The sequence below is a fragment of the Lepeophtheirus salmonis genome, chromosome 3, assembly GCF_016086655.4.
Source record: "Lepeophtheirus salmonis chromosome 3, UVic_Lsal_1.4, whole genome shotgun sequence".
NCBI lineage: Eukaryota > Metazoa > Arthropoda > Copepoda > Siphonostomatoida > Caligidae > Lepeophtheirus > Lepeophtheirus salmonis.
Window position 1 is genome coordinate 2,306,677 of NC_052133.2, and position 24,612 is coordinate 2,331,288.

Genomic DNA, 24,612 nt, shown 5'->3' on the forward strand with positions numbered 1-24,612 from the left:
TCGTACAATAAAAAACTGTATTAAGGATATCCGTGCAATCCCTGGCCAGCAGTCACACAAATCATTGAATAGCTACTACATAGATCCATAAATGAACCTGTATTAAACATCACTTTGTTTAAATTATATAGATTGTCAAGTAGAAAACAAAAATTGTTATATCCTCTCTTGACAAGTGATTATGTACGCACAAAAGTTAATGTTTTTACCATATTTCTGTCTTTCCCCTCCGGAAATGAATGTTATACCATCTCTACCTAGAAATAAATGGTTTCCTTATGCAGGGGAGTCGCAAAATGATTTTTTTTAATCCAAAGATGATAATTTCAAGAAAAATTTCAAATATCAAATTTTTGGAAAAATAATTTCAAAAATCAATAGCAATTCACAAAAACTGAAATTTTTTTGGAATAAATTTCAAAAATCTACAGTCGTTCACTAAAAAATTCAAAAATTATATTTTAATATTAAATTTTTTTGGGAAAAAAATTCTAAAATATTTTTTTTATAAAACCAATTTGAAAAATTAATTTTTTTTTGGATATTTGAATATTGGGGGATACAGCCCCTCCAGCACACCTTCTACATAAGTTCCTTTTTATTTTTTATTTCATCTACTATTTTCAACTTTTGAGTTGTTCCAACATACCAAAAGTAATTGAAGAGGTCACTTTGTCAGTTTCCTTTCCCTGACCCCTAAACCTACAATGGCCGAGACTGACAAATGTATACATTAACTAAGTCTACTGTATTAATGTCATATTTTATTAAAAGCGGGGCTATACACTAGTAATTCCGTGCATATACACACCTATATCTATTGAAATGATAATTTTTTTAATATAAAATTGATCTAAATATAAGTCTCAAAATTTTTACACATATCCCTGGATTATTCTTATAGTACTATAGAACATAAAGTTACAGTATGCATGTTAAAAAAAAATAATAATAAATGTTGTCCAAGTGAGATATAATTTGATACTAACTCTTTGTATAGAAATGAAATTTTAAAAAATCAGTCTCAAATTTTGTACATATATTTCCATACTACTATAATTTAAAATGTAACAAATTAAAATTAAAGTATACAAATTGGTTAATATAGGTTTGACTTTATACTAAAAATTCATTTTTTGGTCTCTATCGCTCAGGGTCTCAACTATAGTCATCTTGATCACAACCCTTATAGAGAGTATACGAGAGTCCTTTGAAAAGTCCGTGTAAAGTACAAGAGATGTCACTACTGGCGCGTATCGAGGCTATGTTCAGTTAGTAGCATCTCTTGGAAGAACACACATCAACTTTCAGCCAGATCGGTCTTTTTTCTTTCTGTTTGGCATTCCTTCGAATCGGGGAAGTAGAGGGATTTTCAAAAATGGACAAAAAGAATTTCGTGTGTTGATCAAACATTACTTTATCAAAGGCAAAACCCCTCAAGAGACTAAAAAGAAGCTTGATAAACATTATGCGGACTCTACACCATCGATTAAAACAATTTGTAAGTGGTTTGAGAATTTTAAGAGTGGCCATATGGACACAAGTTACGCTGAACATTCTGGAATACATGATGTGATGATGGATGACAGAAGAGTGAAGGTGCGTGAGATTACTAGTCCTATGGACATTTCGAGTTGGAACACTATTTCCATTAATTTTGCGTCCACGACTGCTGAGGTGTGAGCTGGTGCATTGTCGTTATAGGTAATGACTTTGTAGTGGGCCAATCGTGAGCGTTTTTCTAGCAGCTCGGTTTTTAATCGGTCCAATAACAATAAAAGAATATGCACCTCTAATAGGTCTACCCTTTTCCAAATTGTCAATGAGGAGTATTCCTAACAAATCCAAAAGATAGTCCCCATAATCTTTCCGGTCGATTTTTCGATTCAAACGAATGCTAAAAAGAAAGAAATAGACCGATCATGCTGAAAGTTGGTGATTGTTCTTCCAAGAAAATGCTACTAACTAAGCACAACCTTGATAAACAATAGTAGTGCCATCTCTCGGACTTTTCAAACGACCTTCCTACTCCCTCCAAAAAAAAATAGAGCCTAAGTATGACTTATTGACTTTTTTTTTTCTTTTTTGTATTCAGAATAGGATTAAACTTCATAGTTGCATATAACTTGTTCATTACACTCCAACATTTTATCCAAATATGAGTACGAATGGTCTCTTTTTTTGTATTTGTTTTGCATTGGGACATGATAATAATATATTTGATGTATTATTAACTAAGAGTATAAAACTTCTTCAATAAAAAGTTATGACAGGTATATAGAGCAAAGAATATTCGTATCTTTGTGTGTATAATGTATGTACATATGTTGTTGCCCTACTCTCGCTTATCAATCACATAGATATTCTAAATGAGCATAATACTAAAAGGAATTCTTGTTTTTTAAAAGCAATCTTATTTCAATTCCTATGTAATGTGATGTTTAGAATTAAAAACCGACAAATCTATTTTAGCCTCTAGCTTAGAAACTTAAGTCATTTTATACTCTAATTAATATGTAGATAGTATACATAGTAGTATTTCTCATTCCTCAAGAAATTGTCGTTGAGTGGAATAACGGGGAATATATAGATCCTGTTTCAGGGGCGCCCGCAGGATTACATTTTGGGAGGCTTGGTTTTTACTTTCGGGAAATATTTCAAAATACCATAACTATTCCCAAAAAATTTCAAAAGTTAACTTTTAGGGAAAAAAAATTCTACAGCTATTCACAAAAAATTAAATTTTTCGTGAAAAAAATTATAAAATCCACAGGTAAAAAGTTTCAAATATTAAATTTTTAGAAAACAATTTCAAATATTAAGTTTTGTCGGAAAATTTTTCAAAAATTCACACTTATTTACAAAAAATTAAATTTTTGGGAGAAAAATTTCAAAAATTATATAAATATACAATTTTTTGGAGAAAAATTTCTAGCAAATTTTATTTCAAATATTAAACTTTCTAGTAAAGGGCAAAAATGCCTTAATATGGGAGAGGGGGCTATAGCCCCTGTAAACGCTTCTACGTTAGTAAATAGTGAAATTTAACCTTTCTTTTCATAATTTCGAAAAAAAAAATAGATTTTAAGTTCAAATATTCTGAATTCATATTCTAATCATCATCACTAATAGTACACGGATTTGATTTTTTTAAGAGCACAATGTCCCTTTTTTAGGAATTCCATAACGTTATCCAATCCCCCCCAAAAAAAACATAATTAAATAGTAATTGATGTAAAGCCTAATTTTTGGCAGAGCTGGAGGTAGAATAATTGTGAAATGCAAAACCCTACCCATGGGATAAAAGTCAATGAAGTATAAACTTCATTATAATTCAAATGGAGCTCATATTATTAAATAATAACATACTGGATTTGCTGTAGGTGTAAACCCCCGATAAATCCTGCAAAACAGTATCCCAGGACCTCAGGAGATAAGCTAAAAACATACATATTTGAGGCAAATTGTGAACAAGATAGGATTTTGTACAAGTTGTAATTAATACGTCTCATAGCACTTTATCTAAATTATACATATTTAACACTGGTCATTATAAATACAAGCTATTAAATTATGCATAGGTTGCATTTAGGATGAAGGGCTAGGGGGCATGCCTCCCTCCATATTTTATGCATCCCCAGTTCGTCTCATTTTGATTTTAGAAGTAATTAAAATGTATATTACTCGAAGGGTCCACTCCCCATCATCCAATCATTTCTTTTTGATCAGTTCAAATTACTTGATAGTGTGTGCCACAGAATACTTACCAATGAGTAAGTCTCATTTTTAAAACCATCACATGGAAGCTTCTTCTTTTCTTTTTCTGTTACTGCAATTATCTTACAAATTGTATACGACAGTGATAAAGTAATGTCAAAAAAACGCCGTCAAACAAATAGATAGTTTCAAGACATTTATAATTAGAACAAACAATTTATTCTTCTACATATTTTATTTTATAGAATTATCCATGCATATACTTGAGTTGGATAAATATAACTTCATTTATGTTTTTCCTCTTGTATCACACAGATATATATACATTTAAGATATTCAATAGTCCGTTTTATTAACAAAGTAGTGTTAAACAAGTGAACATGTCTGGAGATGGGATTCGCCTCGTCGGAGGAACAGCCATATTTGGTTAATGATTACATTCTGTGAAGTATTATTGTCTGTATTAGCAAGTTCATTGTACATAAATAATGGTACACTCAGGCCTGTCCATAGGATCTTTCCTTGGGAGGGGGGAGAGGGAATATTTCTTTCAAATTTTCCGACTGACATCTCATTTTTTAAGCCTAAGATTTCATTATTATGATTGGACTTTATAAATAATTTTCTTTATTTTTAACTGAATGACGTTTTTCTTTTTTAATTACTTTTTTTCATAAAAAAATAACCACTATGTAAATAAACCTTAAAAGTCAAACTGACATCCTATTTTTCCCTACGCAATTTCTACATGGGAGGCTCCCACCTGTGGCACGGCCCTGGGTCCAGCCCACACTAACTAATATTTTCACAAAATGTAATCACATTAAAAATTCATTCTCTCAAGACCTGGAATCTAGCGCTAAGTTTCAATTGAGGCAAGAATTCTTACCCCCTGGTACAAAGACTATATGTAGATGTGATCCCACTATCCCTCTTCAAATCGTTCCATCAGTGAACGTTCATATGCTATTTCTGATTTGTGAAGAGTTTTGTCATGATAAATTAAATTTCGTTTTACGAGCCTTGGAGTCTAATGATGTGTCGCATGAGTTACCCAATCGATTGAACCTGAGGAAATCTTCAGATACTTTCCAGACTAGAAAAAATATTTTTCGTCCAAAAAAATTCAATTCTTCATTAAGAGGAGGTGCTATAAAAGAGCGGATAATAGATGATTCTTCCTTGGGTTTTCGTTCAAACAAAGTGGATCACAAAAAGGAAGGAAAGGATGGATCATTTCCATTTTTCTACTTTGAAAAAAACAAGTGATTGATACATATTTTAAAAAAATATTTATTTATCTAAAATTATTAACCTATTTATAGTTAGATAATTAGCATATTTTTAATTGTAACATGTAAAAAATCCATTGGAATGAAATACAATCATAATATGCAAAAATGTATAACCATTAAGGGTATCATTATCATTTAACTATGTACGTAAGTTAATGATGAAAAATGTTAGGAATGTACAGAAATATACAAAATAGACATATGGTTTCCATATCAATTAGGTAATTAAAGGGATATTATATGTATTTATCATAGTAAATGATAATTTGAAAAACCAACGATCTTTTACCAATAAGAAATGCATTTAAGAACCATGGACTTATTTCATCCACACGCATATGGCATCACGGACGAATCCTATTGTAGCTTACCTTTTGTAAACTTATATAAATTTCATATATTTTTATAATTAATTGATATTTTTCTTTTAATGGTAGATCGTTAGGATCAATTATAATCTTTCATATGCAATTTTTTCAGGCAGTTTCATCTGCTATTGAGGTTATATTGAAATAGGTTGTTGATATTAGGGATGTCGGATCCAATTCACGTACTTCCAAAATGGGAACCATCTACGAATCCTGTTCCATTTTTAATAAGATAAAAAAATATATCAACATTTTCTATGACAACGTGGGTCTTGAAATTTATAAGAAACTTGGTAACACTGCTCTCCATTTCCTTTTAAATGGTGTTGTGGGAGTCCTTTTTTAGGACTGAAAACTAAATTCCGGTCAAGTTCAGTCCTGCATGCATATCTGTCCTAAAACTTATAAAGTTTGGTCCTTGGTGACATCACTAAATTTTATCTCTTCTTTTTTAAATCAGGTCTAGTGTTACTGACGAAATGAAGGACTGACAGTCTTAAGGAGCGGTATTAAGAATGGACTGGATTGGATCGAATAAATCAGGCCTGACACAACACTAGTTATAACTACATGAAAACATATATATTCCATATTATATATATAAATTGTGTTTTTTTTTATCTGTTCTATGAATGACTACATACGAAGGTGGTCTGAAAAGTTTAGCGACCTCAACGTGAAAATGGCGGCACTCGGAGATAAAGCTAGTCATATCTAATCAGCATCTGTTGTCAGTTACTCACCATAGGTCCTGCCATTTTGGACTCGCAGCTGTTATGCAACAGAGTGTGTTGATCTGAGTGTTTATGTGAAAATTGACAAAGTCGAGTATCGAGCTGTATTCAATATTTATTTTTTTGAAAGTATAACTTTTAAATAGGTTAAAACAATAGTATATATATATAGACACTAGTTGTGTTATAATTTGACGTGTCTAAACCTATCCTACTCGTATTAATTGAGCCGAAAACCAAAAGTATCTATTGAACAATTATTTTGCAGAGAAAAACGCCGAGTATAACATATAATATAACTAATGGTGTAATCAGTTTTATAATCCGCTGGGCGATTAATTATCTTCCTGGTTGGACCAATCTTAAATGCGTGTGATAGTACCATTTGTTGAATTAAAACTTGCAACTGTTCAATTTTTATCCTCAGGGAGGCAAACTTTTCTTCATTGTCCTAGAACGGCTCCACCACTGAATATAACATCTTTGAGGCTGAAGGATGAAAAAAAACACTTTATAATCTTTGCATATAGGGAATTTATATTTGCACCATACATAGGTATATACATGGGAAAAGTAGCAAGATAAATAGAAAAATATATGTATAAAATTTAAATGTTGGAAGTAGGGCCTAGAATACATATATAAAATTCTCAAGTATTTTTTTTTTTTCTATTCATTTTTATGATATCTTCTGCTTTAACACAACTTTCATTTTCTTATATTATAATCATCATCACTTTACTTGGGTACAAAAGAACAAAGGGAGAACAAATGTAAAAATACATATCTAGATAAGATTAAGTCTCAAAGGATTACAAAGAATATTCATACTAACATAAGTAATACAAGGTCTTGCGTCATCTGACACAATGCCACTTTAATTTATATTTAGGTAACTCTCTCATTCGGATAGATACATTTGATAAAATAGTATCCCATAATAATGAAGTGACTTCATATTAATAAGCTATGACGTCATTCTATTTTAATGGAGGTCAGTTAGTTCGCCTTTTGATTTTGCGTTAAAATAGAAAAGAGTATCTACGAGTAAGTTATACATAAATATTTACAAAAAGAAGATTAAATTTGAAAGAGTTGGACTGTTATTTTGTGTTTGTTTAATTTGCCATTTTTTTAATCCGAACGATATCTATGTTACATATCTACATACTAATTAAGGCCATATCTATTTATGATAACTCACTTATATAATTAACAACTAAAACCTGACAGATATATGTCGCAATATATATTTTTTTTTTTTGGGCTGATACCGATTATTTGGGTGTTAAAAACCCCGGAGAATCGGCTTGTATTTTTTTCAAACCAACTCCTAATAACCCTATCAAAACAATAATACAAAAGCTTAGATATTCGGCCATAGCATAACATATCAGTAATAGTCAACAACTTCAGCCGATAATCAATTAATCTAAATAACAAACCCGGTTTTATTTTATTTTACAATACATCACTTGATCAGTTATATATTATATCGTACTTTTTTTTACGGATTCACCATATGATTTATATTTTTTAAATTTCCTTAGGAGCTACACCATCCTTGGGAGCAGGGAGATGGAGGGCTTTGACATGTCCAAAATACTGTTCAGATGATGTGGAACCTGTTTGTGGAAGTGATAAGGTCATTTATAAAAGTGATTGCTCGATGAGAGTCGAAAAGTGTGGAGGTGGTAAGTAGTTTATTACTCATTCAATCTTCATAATAAAATATTTTGAATAAATAAAGACATACTAGTGATACCACTATTGTAAATAAACGTACGGAAGATTAATCAGGGGCTTTTACTAAAAAATAAAATTATCAATTAAAGTGAGGGTGAAGGGGGGGGGGGATTTGGAATTCTTTTGAAAAAAAAATCCAAAATTAAATATTCTTGAAAAATTTCAAAAATTAAACTTTTCTGAAAAAAAAATTACAAAATCAAATTTTTTGGGAAAAAAAGTTCAAATATTAAATTTTTTGGAATAAATACTTCAAATGTTAAATTTTTTGAATTTTTTTTTAGAAATTGATAGCTTTCTCAAAAAATTAAATTTTTTCGAAAAATTTTGTCAAAATACAGAGCTGTTTCCAAACAATTAAATCTTTTGGAAAAAAAATTATAAAATTAAATTTCAAATATACCAATGAACTTTGAATTTTCTATAAAAAAAACCATATCTCAATCACATCTTCGGAAACTATGACAAGTCTTGACAATTTTTTTCTGCCACATTTGAGTTCCACTTCAGGATTGTCTGCAAGGGGTGAGTTGGAAGGGCTGTTGGACTAAGAAAAATTATCGCCCCAGAAGAAAAAAATTTAATGACAAAACAGGTTAATTTTTTTTTTTTTTTAATATTAAAAATAAAAATGAAAATAATCCTGCAGACAGCCGTCCACTTCCAAGTGATGGCTGCCTTAAGCGAGTCAAGGTTTTGGCATGGAGTATCATCCACCTTTTTTACCAAAAATAGTTACACTGATTCAAATCTGTAGTTAAGAGAGACTGTTACAAAAAAAATGGATGAGAGTTTCAAAAAAAGTCAATATTTACTTTATAGGCTGTATAATACATAATATTTTTTTCTTCTTTACTTCATATATGCATTTTTTTTTGGAGCAAATACGATTTACAGTTCAAATTTCAATTCAAACGAGCTCCGCAATTTCTTTTCATTGAGGAATTTGGGTGTCCAGAAGAGCATCAACCTTTATTCGTTTGTCTATTGCAGCACCATTTTTGAATCAATTTTTGTCAAACAAAGTCAAAAAGAACCTTTATGAACAAGACTTCATTTTATTTTTATAATTCAACCTCGCATCGCTTTAAATGAAAGTAATAACAAACTTCTTACAACACGCCGTTTTTGATCGTGGACTCTGTTTACACATTACCATAATCTCAGTTTAGTTATTGGGGGCTGTTAGAGTAACTATGGATGACTCAACATTAATTGAGTCTATATCAGGGTCCCATCCCCCTACACCTCCCCCCCACCTCGTTATTAAGGCCCTATACAAACCATGTATATATCAAAAATACTTTGATTTATATTTTGATCCAAGCTTCATCCTTTTAATTCATAGATATTAACATACAACTGTATTAAATCCTAAGATTAATTGTTTATGCTACTTGTCAATTTCTAGATATAAACACATTGGATTTGAAGGAATGCACAAAGCCTAACGGAGCTACTTGTGAACACAAGTGTGATTCTACAAAGGACATGGTTTGTGGAACTGATGGACGAACGTACCCAAACACATGTTTTCTTCAAGTGGAGACATGCGAGTGAGTATCAGGGTTCTATATCAATCAAAATATTGTATTTTGATTGTCTTGTCTTTTATTTTTACTTCAAAAGCAAAAATCAGAATGAATTTACAAATTTAAAATTAGTTTTTAAAAAATCTTGCCCAGAAAGTTTGATGAAGAAATCATTTTTATCATGTTTCCTGGAACAATATTGTTTTCTTGCCTGCCTCAACCTCCCCCCTCATTATTTTTCTCTATGGTACTCAAAGTTTTCGTCTACGAAAACAGAAACCAAAAATGTATGTCAATAATTATTGGTATAAAAAATAGATTCCCTTATTTTTTTATGATTCACAAATTTTTAGGTATTAATAATCGAAGATATATGAAACTTTTCATAGGAACTAAAGGAATATAAGAAAACTTTTATCCAATTTACCCCAAACATAGTATATTATAGCAATTCTTTAAATTTTTTTAATTAATTACCCCCTCCCCTTCCTCCTCCAAGTAGAATTTGAGCATTCTAAAATAATGAAACTTTTAATTTTTTTTAAATATAATTTTGAAAATCTGTGGGTGCGCTTCTCCTTGCAAATAAAGTTTCTTCATGGCTCCCCAAACTAAAGTTGATGAGTGATAAACTAATCTCATATTCGTAATGAGGATATCAAAAATATATGCACAGTTTCTCTTAATCATATATATTTTATTTTTATAAGATATCACTATTGATATTGAAAAGGCAATATCGATATTGGGGGTGAAGCGATATAATATATTCAATTAATAATTACCGTTGTATGGTAAGAACGTTACTACAGGAAGTTCCACTCCAGTTATGTAAGACATTAAGGCAATATTTAAATGAACCGAAAGTATTTCTATAAAAGATTATTTAAATAGTTTTTGAATATAAATTTATCTAACTAAATACTATGCAATCAATTTTTAGTTTGAATACTTTTTAACAAGTCATTCGGTAATTTGACATTTAATTTCGATTGTTTTAAACTTTTTTAATAATTAATGGATTCGCTAAGATAATTCTCAATTGAAAAAGTTATTAATATATCTAACTTCAACTATTGAAGGATCAAACTTCTATAAAATATATAACTTAATTATTTTTCCTGTTTTTCAGGTTTTTTCGAGACTGATGTGGTCAGACTGAGGTCTATAACCGTTGACTAGTATTAAAATGATAAAACTAAATATAGCCCGTGGTTTTATAAAAAAAATATATGAAATTCTTTCTTTTTTTTTTTTTTGTATTTTCTAAAAAATCACGTTTCACAACGAGACTTGTCCAGAGCAAACTTGGATCAAAATGTATAACGGTGTGAGACCGATCTATGATTTCCATACTGAACCTCAATACCAGAGGTGGGAATATGTACTTACATTGCAAGTCCATTTTCGAGCCTTAGATTTATTTTGAACTCATTTCATCTTTATGAATAGGGTTTTAAGGCTGTTCTTGAGTTCAGTATAAAATAGTTTTCAAATCCAAGTCGAGTCGTGAGTATTCCAGCTACCGAGTTTTTGGTTATGAGATCAATTCGAGTAGCAAGTATTAATTCCAAATCCCTACCGCTGCCCAATATTAATTTGAACATCCTTAGCTCGTCTCAAAAAGATAATATCCTATTCCCCCAAAATAGATTTGCTGTTTCAACTTCCATGGTATAATTTTTTTTTTGTTTACATAATTACATTTACATAATAATATTTGTTTACTAATTAGCCTAATGTATCATAAAAAGAATATATTAAATGAGTAGTTTTTAATATTTGTCATATTTTCTTGCTATAAATGTATATCATATTTACATGTATGCATTACATATTATATTTATATAATTGAATCCATATATATTAGGAAGGGAATTGAGTTGGCTCATTTGGGACATTGTTTGAACTCCACCGCTGTGGCCGAGGACTGTCCATCCTCTTGCTCAAAATCAGATCACTCAGGACCTATTTGTGCATCTAATGGCAATGTATATCCTTCTATTTGTGAAATGAAGCGTCAAACATGCGGGTAAATTGTTTGTGGAAATGTGATTTGTATTAATTAATTAATCATGTCTATGATTCAGGGAAGGAGTTGTTGAAATTAGTCGTAGTCATTGTGAATCTACAAGGCATTGTGATTCTGGATGTTGGCGAATTTCACGGCTCACTTGTGGATCTGATGGAAAGTTATACAATAACGGATGTCAAATGAAGAGGAAAAATTGTGGGTAAGTGGGTTTTACATGAATAGAAATGAAGGCATTTAATTTTCAATAAAAAGAAAATATTTATAAAATACCTATTAATAATAAAATTTATATTAGTTATTGTTACTTCTATTAATGGCTTTGTACCCTTACTGCTCAACTAGCATAATTCCACCCTTATGCCCTAAATACTCCTACTAACCTACATACATACTTTGAGAGCCTTTAAATCCATTTAACGATAAAACAAAAGAAAGGCTGAGAAGTCTGAGAGAGAAAAAAAAATGTCAGTTAAATCAGTTTTCACCCCTCGAGCTCAATAAAGCAATGTATGGATTGCAATAATTAATTCATTCATTTACTAGGCGACACGTATATGAAGCACCAGTTCCTTATTGCTTAAACAAAATGTACAGAACGAATTGCCCATTAGACTGTAGCCAAGAAGCCCGAAATCCCATTTGTGGAAGTGATGGACACCTCTATGATAATGAATGCCAACTCAAGAAAATGACATGCGGGTGAGTCGTTGTTCTATTGATATAGAGCTAAGGTCTTAGACGATTCCCAATTTTGAGTAAATTTTCAATACAAAACTTAAGAATAGATTTCATTTATATTTTAAATCTATTTTAATCCAATAAACAATGTATATTACATAGTATACTATACTTTTATTAAGTAAAATACATCATTAAAGTAAGTTAATCGTCTATATACAATATAGCTTTTGCCTATCTCTAAAATGAAAACTTAACTAGAATTCAGGGATACATTAGTATAGCCTAGAATCGTAGTTGGTTTGGAAATTGGATTCAATTCCAATTTACTAAGGTAGAAATGGAATTGTGAATCCCGATTTCCTATATTTCTGGAATCATCTAAGTCTTATATCTACCTAATAGTGGGTTATATGCATTTTTATAGAATTAATCGGTTCTTTTTGTCACGATAGATTCCCTCTTACTCGCTATGAGAATATTGTACCTGTTGATAGAGAAAAGTGTGCATCAAAGGAAGCAATGTGCTCAAAAATTACTTGTAGTAATGAACGTGACGAAGTTTGTGGAAATGATGGTGTGACCTACAAGAATGTTTGTCATCTTCGTAAAGCCACTTGCTACTCTGGTATAGAAAAGTCTCACAATGGAGCGTGTATGTCTATGAGTGAGAATAGATCTGAGAATTGCCCCAAATCATGTCCTAAAGTGGCAAATGAGGACCGAAAAAAGGAGCTCACCTGTGGATCCGACGGAAATATTTACAAGTATGAACTATCTTAAATGAAAATAATTTATGATTATAATATAAATGACACTCTCTTAGATCTGAGTGTGAAATGAAGAAAGCAACTTGTGGAATGAAAGTCGTAAAGACAGCTAATTTGAATAGTTGTGAGGGATCAAAGTACTGCAATGCAGATTGTGATGTAGGCAGAAAGCCAAGAAATATGAAAATGGTTTGTGGATCAGATTCTCAATTTTACAGGAACGAATGTGAAATGAAGAAAATAAACTGCGGGTAATTATTTATAAGAGTACAATAGGAAAGCTATTGTAACTATTTTACAATGATTATTTATTTGAAAAATTATAGGAAGCATATGTATGTCGCTCCAATTACGCAATGCCTTTCAAACTTCAAGTTTCAATTCAACGGATGTGGAAGAGTCTGTCCAGACTCCTATGATCCTATATGTGGAACAGATAACAAAACGTATAGTAATCAATGCTTTATGGAAATGGAAAATTGTCGTGCACGATCCCTTGGAGGTGTTAGGCGGAAATATTTTGGAAAATGTGGAGAACCTAGACAAAGAGCAAGACATTATTTGTATAGATAAAAAATATTGTATTTTGAGTATCGTTTCTAGATATTTACATTAATGGATAAACCCGATTCATGTATAAGAAAAAAAAACCCATTAGTTTAGGTTATCAAGTCTCATTATTTATATTCATAGTTTTAAGTGGTATATCCGTATGAGTTTCCCATGGAAACATAGGTTATACTACGTATATGTGAAGAAAAAAATCCAATGTACAAAAACTTTGACAAAAAATAAAAATATATTTTATTCTATAAATAATATAAGAACTATTTTATAACTTTGTATTATCAATCAATAATTCCCTTATTAAATAAACCTATAAAAATTGCTATTTTTTACCCTCAATTTAGTGGTTTTCTTCAAACCAAAGCTTGTATCCACATATTCCGTGTTGAGTTTGAAAAGACAGGTTTAAAGGACTGTGAAAGAATTGGTCTAATTGTAAGTACGTAGTGAAGAAAACGAGGTGTTATTATTTGTGTATATAAATGTTTATATTTCGATAATCAGTACATTATCAGTTTGTCAATTAATACAATTTCACAACAATAAGAAGTTCCTCTCTTTGAAACATTTTTTTATAGAATATACTAGGAGACATTGTGTTATATTTCGAGGAATGTACGAATAGAAAATATTTGATGACAATTATTTTCCCTTTTACCATAATAAATACAATTTATTAACACAAAAATAAATGTATCTAAAAATATATATTGCAACTTTATCAAAACGGTAAAAGTAAGTAAGTATGATAAATTATTTTACAATCTAATCGAACATTAATATTAAAACTTTTGTAAGGACCTGAGATAAAATATTTTTTAACATAATAAATCATATAGAGATATTTATAGATAGGTAGATTTATAGATATTTGGAGGTATAACGAGAAAAAAAATAAAGATATCTAATAAGTGATTATTTCTCCTAAAATCAAATTGGCAATAAATGTTTGTGAAAGCATTTATAGAATCTATGTCTAAAAATACGCGAAAAAATACATTAAAGCATCATCAAAGGGTAGATATAATCTGGGGGGGGGGGAATCATAAATATTTTTATCTTTTTTTATGAAAAATATAATAAATTTCTTTTGACGCTTTCCAAAGATGAATTTTTATCATTATCATTATTTGTAGCTGAGAGAAGAAAAAGTAACTCGATTTAAATGAATAAATCGGCAGTTGTTTGCATGAATACTTTTGTGAATAGTATGAAAGTAAAGTTCATGAGACCATGCCAAAATGCCTAGTCCACATGGACCCCGATGAGCTATTACTGTTATTGCTTGAACGATGATGATGATTTCCGGGAGAAGTTTTTCTATAAAAATAATAACATCGATTACAAACACGAACAGGCTTATCGATTCCATATTGAGGTAAAGGGACAGATTGACCCGAACAGCGATAGCAAAAGACTAACCCACAGCTTCTACAATGATGCCGACGTTTGAAGATGGTGAACTGATCTGAGCACCCCATACATATGGGCGCTGCTTCATCAGGTACCCAAGCTGGTGGTTCCATATATTCCACATAATCTGAACGAACTTCAACCCCTTCAATTCCCCGACGTTGGTTATTTCCACTTGCAATCGTCATTAAAGCTGGTTCATCGCGATAGAATTCATGTTCTTCTCTTTGGAAGGGATGAGGAAGGAGACTTTCATTCTCTTCATCTTGAATTATGTTCAAGTTTCTTACATAAGTGTCCCGGGAGGGTTCATAATCATCTTCATCATCATCATCGCCATTGAGTCGACGTAAGGAAGCATCATTCATTTCTTGTTGTAGAGCATCAGTACCCCAATCTATATGATAGGATGATTCAGAAGCAGGAATAACCATAAGTGGGGGTGAAGATCGTCTAGCAGCTCTTTCTCCTTCTTCTTCTTCTTCACTCTCATCATCTCCACTGCTACTTTGATGCCTCAAGGGTATCATTGATGAAGTAGAAGAATGATTATCAGGGGCACTAATAAACTCTTCTTCTTCTTCGTCATCCATAGCAGTGTTCATTAAAAACACAGTCTTGAGTATGGAACGAAAATCTCCAGCATAATTTGACTGAAGTTGATCAGCTGCCCCGGATATGCACACATACAATCTATGTAAAAGATCCTCAGTAGACTTGAATCTTGCTCTTTTATCTTTTTGGAATTTGTAGGGAATCCTCTTTGTATCCCTCCGTGCATTTACTCTTTTCAGAGGGCAATCCAAGGGAGATGAGGATGAAGAGGACGAGGATGAAGAAGAAGGAGATGACTTTCTTCTTCGACGCAAGTGTTTTCGAGATTCTTCAATCTCTTTTAAATCCTCTCCAGGATTTGTAGCATCGATCACAACCGAAATAACGGCATCTAAAATAGGTTTGACAACTGCATCGTTAGCTTTGGCGGCTGAAGTAGGTTTTTCATCACAGAAACAATCAATGCTGGCAAGAACATTGAGAGAAGACGAAGCGGATGCCGATTCGACAGGAGATTCTAATTTGGCTTGTAATTTTTCAGCTTGTTCTTTCTTTTCATTTTCTTCGAGACGAGATTGAACTTCTTTTAGCTTGATACTAAGATTTGCTGGCTCTTCAAGCTGGCAGAGAAGCATTTCCAGCACAATAACCTCACTCACTTCCAGGGTTTGAAGGAGTTCACGTATTTTACGCAGTAAATTTTTAAATGGAAGAAACAGCTCGGGGAAGGACGAATTGCTTTTGTCCACATTAAGTGGACCATCAGGCTGAAAAAGTAGTCCAGTAACTATTGCCAGTCTAGGTATAGCAAACATAAGGCTCGGATCACAGTAATCAACCATATCCTGAGTTATTAATTCAAGTTCTAACGATCTCATGAGAGTATTAGAAAATAAAATTATAATATCCTGATGTAGTTCATACTCTTTTATGGTCTTCACATGAACCATGCATTGGACGTATTTAAATTCAAATTCACTAAACAATCTATCGAATATCTTCAAATTCTCACGGATCTTCTCAGTATACTCAGGGTTTGGACGGAGACACTGTTCACGTAAGAGAGACCTCACTCGCTCCAAAGATTTTGTGACAGCTTTAGCTAAAGGGCGCATTGCTTCAGACTCGCTCTCCTAAAATTTAAATAAAAAATTAGCAACATATTTTGATGAGAATCCAATTCATTCTAAAATTTCACTCAAAATAATACTTGTTGATTTAAATCATCAGTTTCAAAATAAGAATTCAAATCTATTAAAACCCATAAACTAACAAGTAATACTTTACGTAGTATATTGTAAAATAAAGCGTATGATATCTATAAGTTATTGTGGAAGAAATCTCACTATTAACTTAGAGATAGCTGCGATTATGTAATTATCCAAATTTATAAAACCGATCTGGGGAGTTAACTTAAAAAAATAGGCAACTTTTAACAAATAAAAGAAGATAAATATTATATAATAATGAATTTTTTTAGTAAAAAACCAAAAATAGAAATTTTACAATTGATTTGCATAGCTAAACCAAGTGATATGCACAAAAAATACAAATATATATTATTATCAAAAAAGTTATGACTTCGGAGCGAAAGTTCAGAAAAATGTCAATTCCTCCATCATTGTGAAAATTAATTATAATCAAAGATGGATTAAACTATTACTTATGTACAAGTTATATCTCGGTAAATGAAATTATTGAGCCTTGTCCTCAATATTAAAGGTCAAATATGTTTTGATTATTTCATAGAAGTGAAAATGTAAATAGATTTTTCTGATTTTTTTCCACAGATCAGCTTTAAGCCTTAGTACCACAAATTTACATCCAACAGACAGAAACAATAGCTATGTATGTTCAAGTGTTGAGTTATGACTATTATGGCTAAAAAATGAATTATAAATTCTATATTGAGAGTGTATTGAAATGAATGGATGGAGAGAAGTGAAATGTGAAACAAGTGAGTTATGCCTTATTGAGAATGCTGGATCCTGCTGCAAGGCACTCGGCACCAAACCAAAGCTGTCCCGCAAGATTTTCATGAAGAACGTCATCAGGAAACTTTGCTCTAAATTCTCGAATAGCTTCCCGACACCCAGGCTCGAGTTGTTCCAGCATTGCCCCGCAGATTCCAAGGAGATTGTCCTGACACCCTCGGAGTTTATGGACAAGGGCAGCGCATCTTTCTGGGTCCTTTCTTCCATCAAAAGAGTCTAATTCAGCTGCGACGGCGTTTAAGGCTTCATCCGCAAAGAAGAAACGGGCCATCAAGGACCTGTCACTCCTCTTGGGACGGTAAAGAAATTCACGGATATAGTTCATCCTGGAGATTGATTATTTATAAATATTAAATAGAATCATTACAAAAATATAAAAATCCATTAAAGATATTACTTGAATCCATTTAATAATCCGTCTTTCCTAGAAACGACATATACACTTCATACTTCTTCAATCGACAATCCTTGCTTGTCTTCTTAGTTATATATTAAAACCTACAATGACTACTTTTTACACTCTTCACTCTTTAGCTAGTAGTTACTGTAAGTAGTGGTCTTTGTACGCTCCCAAATCTCTCTCTCTCTCTCTCTCTCTTTCTCCCTATAGCTCTCCTTCACTTGAAATAGCAGGACCGGTTCGATCTTCTTATTAACAAGTGTCGTCATTTGCAAAAATTAAATTCATTTAATTACAGATCCACACACTGGGTGCGTAATTAGAAATTCCGCACTTGTGAATCAATATGAACAAATGCTATTATTTTTACATACTAATATCTCACTTATTGAGCCTACATAAACTTTGATTTTGTATGTGCTCACTAATCAGATATTTATTTGTAGATATTATGTTTAAAGCTAGCAATTTCATAATGAGATTGACAATCAAAATATATAATTTATATTATATGTATATATATTTTATATATAATGATTCCTTGATCACTAATTACAACACTACCAAGTATATCTTCTCGTAAAATATTTTCAATGTACTTAATACTTATCTAGTTCAATATTAATGTGCAGGTGTCGTTTACTTGGTGGGGGTGGAGGGGGTTATCTTGTTTCATCCTTTTTTTCTAATTTGCAAGCAAGATGAAGGGGTTTCTTTGTGACTGATGATTAATTCATTGTATGCACATGTGCATATTTGAACTCAGTCCAAGTGTGAGTCAGAATTATATGTGTGTCTCAATCATATTGTTGTTCATTGTAAGTGGGGATGTGAAAATTGTACGAAATTCTCGTGAGCAAACATTTTTTTAAATAGTATAAGTTAGTCGCATGCATACTTGTAAGATATTAGTGCTTTTCTTCATTATTCCTTCCTATTTTAAAAATTTAAACGTATTAGTGAGCAAGGAGCATTTGAGTTTTTATGTTGATCTCTGTCAGCAGATAATATTATGTCGTCTATCAAAGTTGTCAAAATATACTTTTCTTATTGATTTCCACTCACGAAGATTTTGACAATTTTCACATCCCTACTTATAAGCTACTCAAATGCCTAATAATTATTGAAAGCCTGTTGAATGACTTCTTATTTAAACATGTGGAGTTGAATTAGTGTAGTAGGAATGTTTCTATTTGCTTGGTGATGAAAATGACAAAAGAAAGAGAGAGGCAATAAATATCAAATCGCATTAATAAAACATAGGAAATGTAAAAAAGACATACATATATATAATTATAATTAAAAAATACGAATAAAGTTACTACATAATATTATGTGTACACTGTATACGTTCATTACTTCCGTAAGAAGTTTGAAGGTCAAAATATAAAATATTATAAGATCTCTATTCTTAATAGAGGAATTCAAATACATATTTTTTTAAATGTAAAACATATGTATTTACAAATGTCTGAACTTGAAAAAGAAGGGAAAAAGTGTATCCCTTTATAATAAAGGTCTTAGCATTTTGTAATAATTAGATCTCATCTTAAAAGAGAAGAATCCTTGGTCGAATAATATATTGAAGCTACAATTAGTGATGATTCTATTAAATTCTCTAGAATTTTTGATTTCGAGGGGGGGGGGGATTATTCTTAAGAGAATGAAAAAAAAACAATATCTTATTTGTGAGGCAGCCCCCACTGCTCCTCGGTTCCTACGGCCATATTAAGTATATTCGAACTAAACTTTTATGTTGTACACCCATTTAATTTATCTGTAGAACGCTAAACTATGATTTGTATTGTTATCTCTGACCCATGATTATATTTTTATCTTCTATTAGTTTTCCGACTTAAAACTTTATTCATGAATCATGAATCAGCATGATGTACTATCAACTTAATTACGTATATTTTACAAATATTTGTTTGGATTGTATATATTTTATTCATTCGATCAGTAGTAACTCTCTTTCCAAATTCATACGTATATTCAAATTGTTCATAAAACATATGCTTGTTAGCTTATTTGATTCGTTTACTAAAGATGCATTCACTGGAGGAATTTAATGATTCATGAAGATGATATATGTTTATGTACAAGCATATTCCATAATATTAAGACTTGAGAAAAATGAATCATAGAACTCTCATGATACTCTTAAAAAAATCATTCTTGTGTAAATATCATCATATCATTTGCAATCAGGAATATTCAACACCGAATCTTTGATTTGGTTTGTTCCTGATAATGAACAATCTATTGTTACATTATTTAAATGCTAAACATATTCCCAAGTTTGATTGTAATCATGGAAAAAATGGATTTCATAACTTCCAATAAATCAGAACTGATCACATTTTGAATCTCCCTGAAGAGTCCAATTGACTAATACAGAAGACAAACAATTAGGATTTATATTTTCTCTACATACTCACATAGTTGAGGGATTAAAATGTATGACACCCTGAACAAACGAATAAACATTTTTAGCGTGCCCAGGATGATTACATGATCTAATGTTGAGCTTTTATGTTAAATGTCCTTGGAACTCCCTCTGATTCTCGTAAATATTCAACATGTAATCGAGTTGGCAGCAATCGGTTCTTTGTTATCCTACTATGTACATAGCATGCTCAATTATCTTATCATTAATTGATAATCATTATTAATTATGTAGCAATTTTGAGGTTAATAACATCATGATACTTTGTGACAAGATATAGATAAAGGGGTGGAATATTATTTATCGGTAATAAGAGTGTGAATGATGCATTAAGCACTTAAGTATATAAATAATTAATATTTATACACAAATAATTATTATTATCTAAAAAATCGATAATGTCCAAAACAGTTCAGATTTTGTTATATTTCAATTTATTTTCCAAACAATAAATATTAATTAATTAACATTTATTGTAAAAACAGGGGCTTCCCACTGTCATTGTAAATATTTTCAATAAAATGATTGTGTCATAAATTCATATATAAAAACCTAATAATTTTTTTAAAACAATATTACGTCATTAAAAGCATTCTGTTAAAAATATTAAAATTAAATAAAGTTTTAAAAATTTTCTTTATAATTTCACCTCAAAATAAAAAATGATGTTGTTTTGCTGTTGCTTTAAGCCTAGCTTACGGAAAAATTGGTTCTGAAGTATCTATCCCACACTTTAAAATACAGAATAACCCTGCATGAAATTATTATCTTGAAAACAATCAGATTTCTAAATATTTGGAAATATAACAAAATTAAATTCAAATTTAAAAAAAAAGGAAAAAAAGAACCCTCACGGTAAAACAGTCTCTGTCTACGAATAAGAGATGTAAACATAATAATTTATTTATTTATTAAATTATTACCTACAATGTAAATAGGAATAGTTGAAAGATGAGCGAATGTGGCTATATTTATTGAGGTGCATTTTTAGGAGGTAGGGTTGGGGTGTCCTTTGGCAAATGACGGTTAAACGGTCAAATAGTCTCAACTTTGAATAATATAAGAAAATAATACAATAATGGAAGAGTGCCCAGCTTTTTGCAGTCGCTACCTGAATATATGTTTTTATTTTATTTTCTAAAGCTGTTCTCATTATTTTTTCATTAGTTACGCTGAGGAGTTATAAGTGTCAGTGACGCCAGGGGCCATTGCACCCTCCCACTTTTGGGGAATTTTTATAGTTAGTGCAATAACAATAAAAAATATTAAAATTGAAAATATTTCCATTTTTATTAAATGTTGTTCGTTTAAATTTTCTCCCTTCATAAGAATTTTAAATCCAAAATTTATTCAAAAAATGCTTGGTTATTCGTTCAAATATTAACTCTAAAACTTAAAAAGTTTATTGACTCTTCAAAAAATCAAATTTGGCATTTATTAAAAAACAAAAACATTCAGACAAAATTTAAAATAAAAGTACAACGGCACTGCCCACACCAACAGAAAAACAAATCTCCAGACACCACTGATGACGTCACTATATATCATTTGACACCCTCCTCCCAAGCAAATACATTCCGGAGTCGGTAGTCCGTGTTGGACTCGGAGTGAAATTGAGGACCGAAAACGGAGTAATTCCTGCCTACATCATTCCTGGATACGGAGTGGGGTTTGTTTGTTTCCTTCTCGCAGCTAATTTAATGACAAGTCATGACAACTAAACTGCTCTCCTGCATAATATTACTATAAATTGTCATGGTGATAATTTTAATCTTCGTTGTTTTTTTTAAGATAATGTTTAAATAATAATTTTGATTTTTCTTTACAAAAATACATCATATACATATTACATGGGATCTATATTTTTCAGAATTGCAGATATTTTATTTGATTTTCCACATTACACAAGATAAAAAGGGTAGGTTTCACTGTGAGTGGGGCCTGGGTACAAATAAATCGGTAGTCCTTTTTTTATTTTTTTTACATAAATTGTTTTTACCTACCGCTCGTGTGAAATTAATTGATTTATAATTTAATATAAGTAAATATCTTAGCTAATTGTATTAGTTTTTTAAGAAAAAACCTTCATTTTAATTTAATTATATTTTTAACAATCAAACTTGGCCTTTTTCAATAAATTTTGTGCAACTTTCATTCAAAATATTTAATAAATATTAGTAATATTATTTTAGAAAATAATAGTGAATTTAGATTTACGAGTAAGTGTGGCCGCAAATGTATTTTTTTTCTTTTTCAGTTTCCATCTTAGATGAAGTAAGAATAAATAAATGAAGTATAAATAAGGTGCGTCGATAAGAAACTTACAACGCAGTCTGGTTGACGTTGTCTCACAAGTTTTTGGATGACGTCATAACGGAGCCAAGTTCAATACAAAAGTTGTGAACTGCGTGGAAATACATTTAATTCAAAGTGATTGGGATGGATCTTTCGTACGAATGATTTGGATATATTAATATGCATCCACTCATCCTCTCCGTTTCTAGGAATTCATGTTTTTTTCCATTCGGATACAGGATATCCAATACTTCTTCTGATCCTCTCTTTAACTTCATATTAAAGGGATCTCAACTCTTAGTCTTGTGTCTCACTCGGTGGATCCCATCTCCTTTAATGGAAGAATCCTACATTGTGCAAATGCGCTTCACATCAAAGTCACAGAATAGTGAATCATTGCTTCTATCCTCAAGAGTAAATAAATTCCTCGAGATCTTTTACGAAATCATTGTATACTTCTACATATAAGAACTATGGAGTTCCATAAAACTACAGGATAATCGACTGAAAGATCAACTCTGCTTCGTCTCATAGTCTAAGAAAACTATTTCATTCATAAGTGTCCTTGATGAATATAATGCAGAAATATATGGTCTATACGGATAGTTATTTAACATGGAAACTTTAAGCCTCACCCCTGATAAGTGATTTCTTTATTACTTGCGAATCCCTTTTTTGATAAGGAAACTAGTGGAAGATTATTCTACACTTTAAAGATAATGTTCCTCTCTTTTCTCGATAGTTTATTCTATTCTGCTAGTACATATTATAAAAAGTTATTGCGAACTATTAAGTGATTATGTGTTAAAAAATATAAGTGACTTCTTAACTTCTGTAGATTTTATTGGAATATTTGAATGTCGTCGCAATTTCCAAAGTTATTGACTCAGAAATCACAAGGCAAAAATTGTCTTATTGAATGCATCATACTCGGTTATTTTAGCAAGATAATTACATTGAACTCTATATTTATTATATTGAAGATAAATGACAAAATTTAGATTTTATTTGATAGCTCATGTTTTTCAAATGAAAATTTCATATTTAGTGCATAATATCCACTAACTTATAATATATTATTAATTTCTTCGCTATACTGATGAGTGAGGGTTATATTTATTTGAAAATGTATGTTCTGAACTATTTTTTATTTTATTCAAAATGGGAAGGAGTAAGAAATCACATTTGTAATGGTCAATGGACAATGTTATTTATTCTTTTAATGTTTATACACCTTCGGTGCGGGTGAGGGTTAAATGTATTTTATAACTCTTCATAAATAATATAGCACTTGTATATATGTATTAGTATAAATTTCAAAAAAAGTGATATAAACTTAAAATTACATATATGTGTGAAATAATTTGCCTAGATTAAAAGTACATCTAATATTTTTGTAAAACAATTTTTAGTATAGAATAAGCTCCCCCTCCTCGAAAATCGAAATCCCCGTCTTAGCTTGGCCAGGTTCAAAAGAGGGACTCATGCAAAATTTCATTCCTCTAGCTCCATTGGTGTGGGCCCCCATAAAAGACACACACACACAAACCCTATTATACATATTTCATATAAGATTTTTGTATTAAATAATAGTGTTTTGCATAATTAAATGTCAAAAACTGAATTTAAAGACGTAACATTTAGTAAGAACCTTTCATATTTACTAATTGTATGTTTTTGATTAGATCTAACAATACCATTTCTAATCTAGCACAGTCCTCCCTCCCAAAAAAAAAAAATAATATATAAATCCTGCCATATTAATACACCACATAAGAGTCAATTTGATTGTATAATATAAAATATAATATCAATGTAACATTAAAAATTACAAACAAAATGAACCCGAATGACAATTAAAATATAGACTTCCTTCTAAAATTCAATACTTCTACCCTAATTTGTCGTACTTGACCACTAGTACAGAAAATAGGATTTTCTAAAATTAAAGGAGTATCAATATGGTAAAATGTAGAACGTTTCTAGATTTATAAAATTTAAGCCCGAATAATCAATTCTATTATAGAAAAATCCCAAATCATCATCCTAAAAAAAGATTTCAAA

General features: G+C 30.9%; 2 protein-coding genes and 3 long non-coding RNA genes across 5 annotated transcripts in view; 4 read left to right on the forward strand and 1 right to left on the reverse strand.

Annotated features, from left to right (window-relative positions):
- The window catches only part of LOC121114472 (agrin), a 30,113-nt gene extending 16,332 nt beyond the window's left edge, over window positions 1-13,781 (forward strand). The window contains exons 2-9 of the mRNA XM_040708447.2: window positions 7,665-7,808; window positions 9,272-9,416; window positions 11,263-11,424; window positions 11,483-11,626; window positions 11,971-12,126; window positions 12,561-12,872; window positions 12,932-13,126; window positions 13,202-13,781. Coding sequence (XP_040564381.1) covers window positions 7,665-7,808; window positions 9,272-9,416; window positions 11,263-11,424; window positions 11,483-11,626; window positions 11,971-12,126; window positions 12,561-12,872; window positions 12,932-13,126; window positions 13,202-13,448 — 1,505 coding nt within the window. The 3' untranslated portion in view covers window positions 13,449-13,781. The remainder of the gene's footprint in view (window positions 1-7,664; window positions 7,809-9,271; window positions 9,417-11,262; window positions 11,425-11,482; window positions 11,627-11,970; window positions 12,127-12,560; window positions 12,873-12,931; window positions 13,127-13,201) is intronic.
- On the forward strand, window positions 3,854-5,118 carry LOC121114473 (uncharacterized). The gene is made up of 2 exons (XR_011779080.1): window positions 3,854-4,143; window positions 4,562-5,118. It is a non-coding gene; the product is annotated as an uncharacterized lncRNA (long non-coding RNA).
- A 130-nt stretch (window positions 13,782-13,911) lies between the features above and the next one.
- LOC121114471 (lateral signaling target protein 2) lies at window positions 13,912-18,031 on the reverse strand. Its single transcript, XM_040708446.2, has 3 exons — window positions 17,802-18,031; window positions 17,379-17,730; window positions 13,912-16,543 (listed from the first exon to the last, which is right to left on the reverse strand). Exons 2-3 carry the CDS (start codon window positions 17,727-17,729, stop codon window positions 14,666-14,668), a joined length of 2,229 nt encoding a protein of 742 aa, XP_040564380.1. The 5' UTR covers window position 17,730; window positions 17,802-18,031; the 3' UTR covers window positions 13,912-14,665.
- A 504-nt stretch (window positions 18,032-18,535) lies between these two features.
- LOC139904878 (uncharacterized) lies at window positions 18,536-19,135 on the forward strand. Its single transcript, XR_011779139.1, has 2 exons — window positions 18,536-18,622; window positions 18,906-19,135. It is a non-coding gene; the product is annotated as an uncharacterized lncRNA (long non-coding RNA).
- Window positions 19,136-21,418: 2,283 nt separating this feature from the next.
- LOC121114470 (uncharacterized) lies at window positions 21,419-23,897 on the forward strand. The gene is made up of 2 exons (XR_005863263.2): window positions 21,419-21,922; window positions 22,511-23,897. It is a non-coding gene; the product is annotated as an uncharacterized lncRNA (long non-coding RNA).
- The last annotated feature ends 715 nt before the right edge of the window (window positions 23,898-24,612 follow it).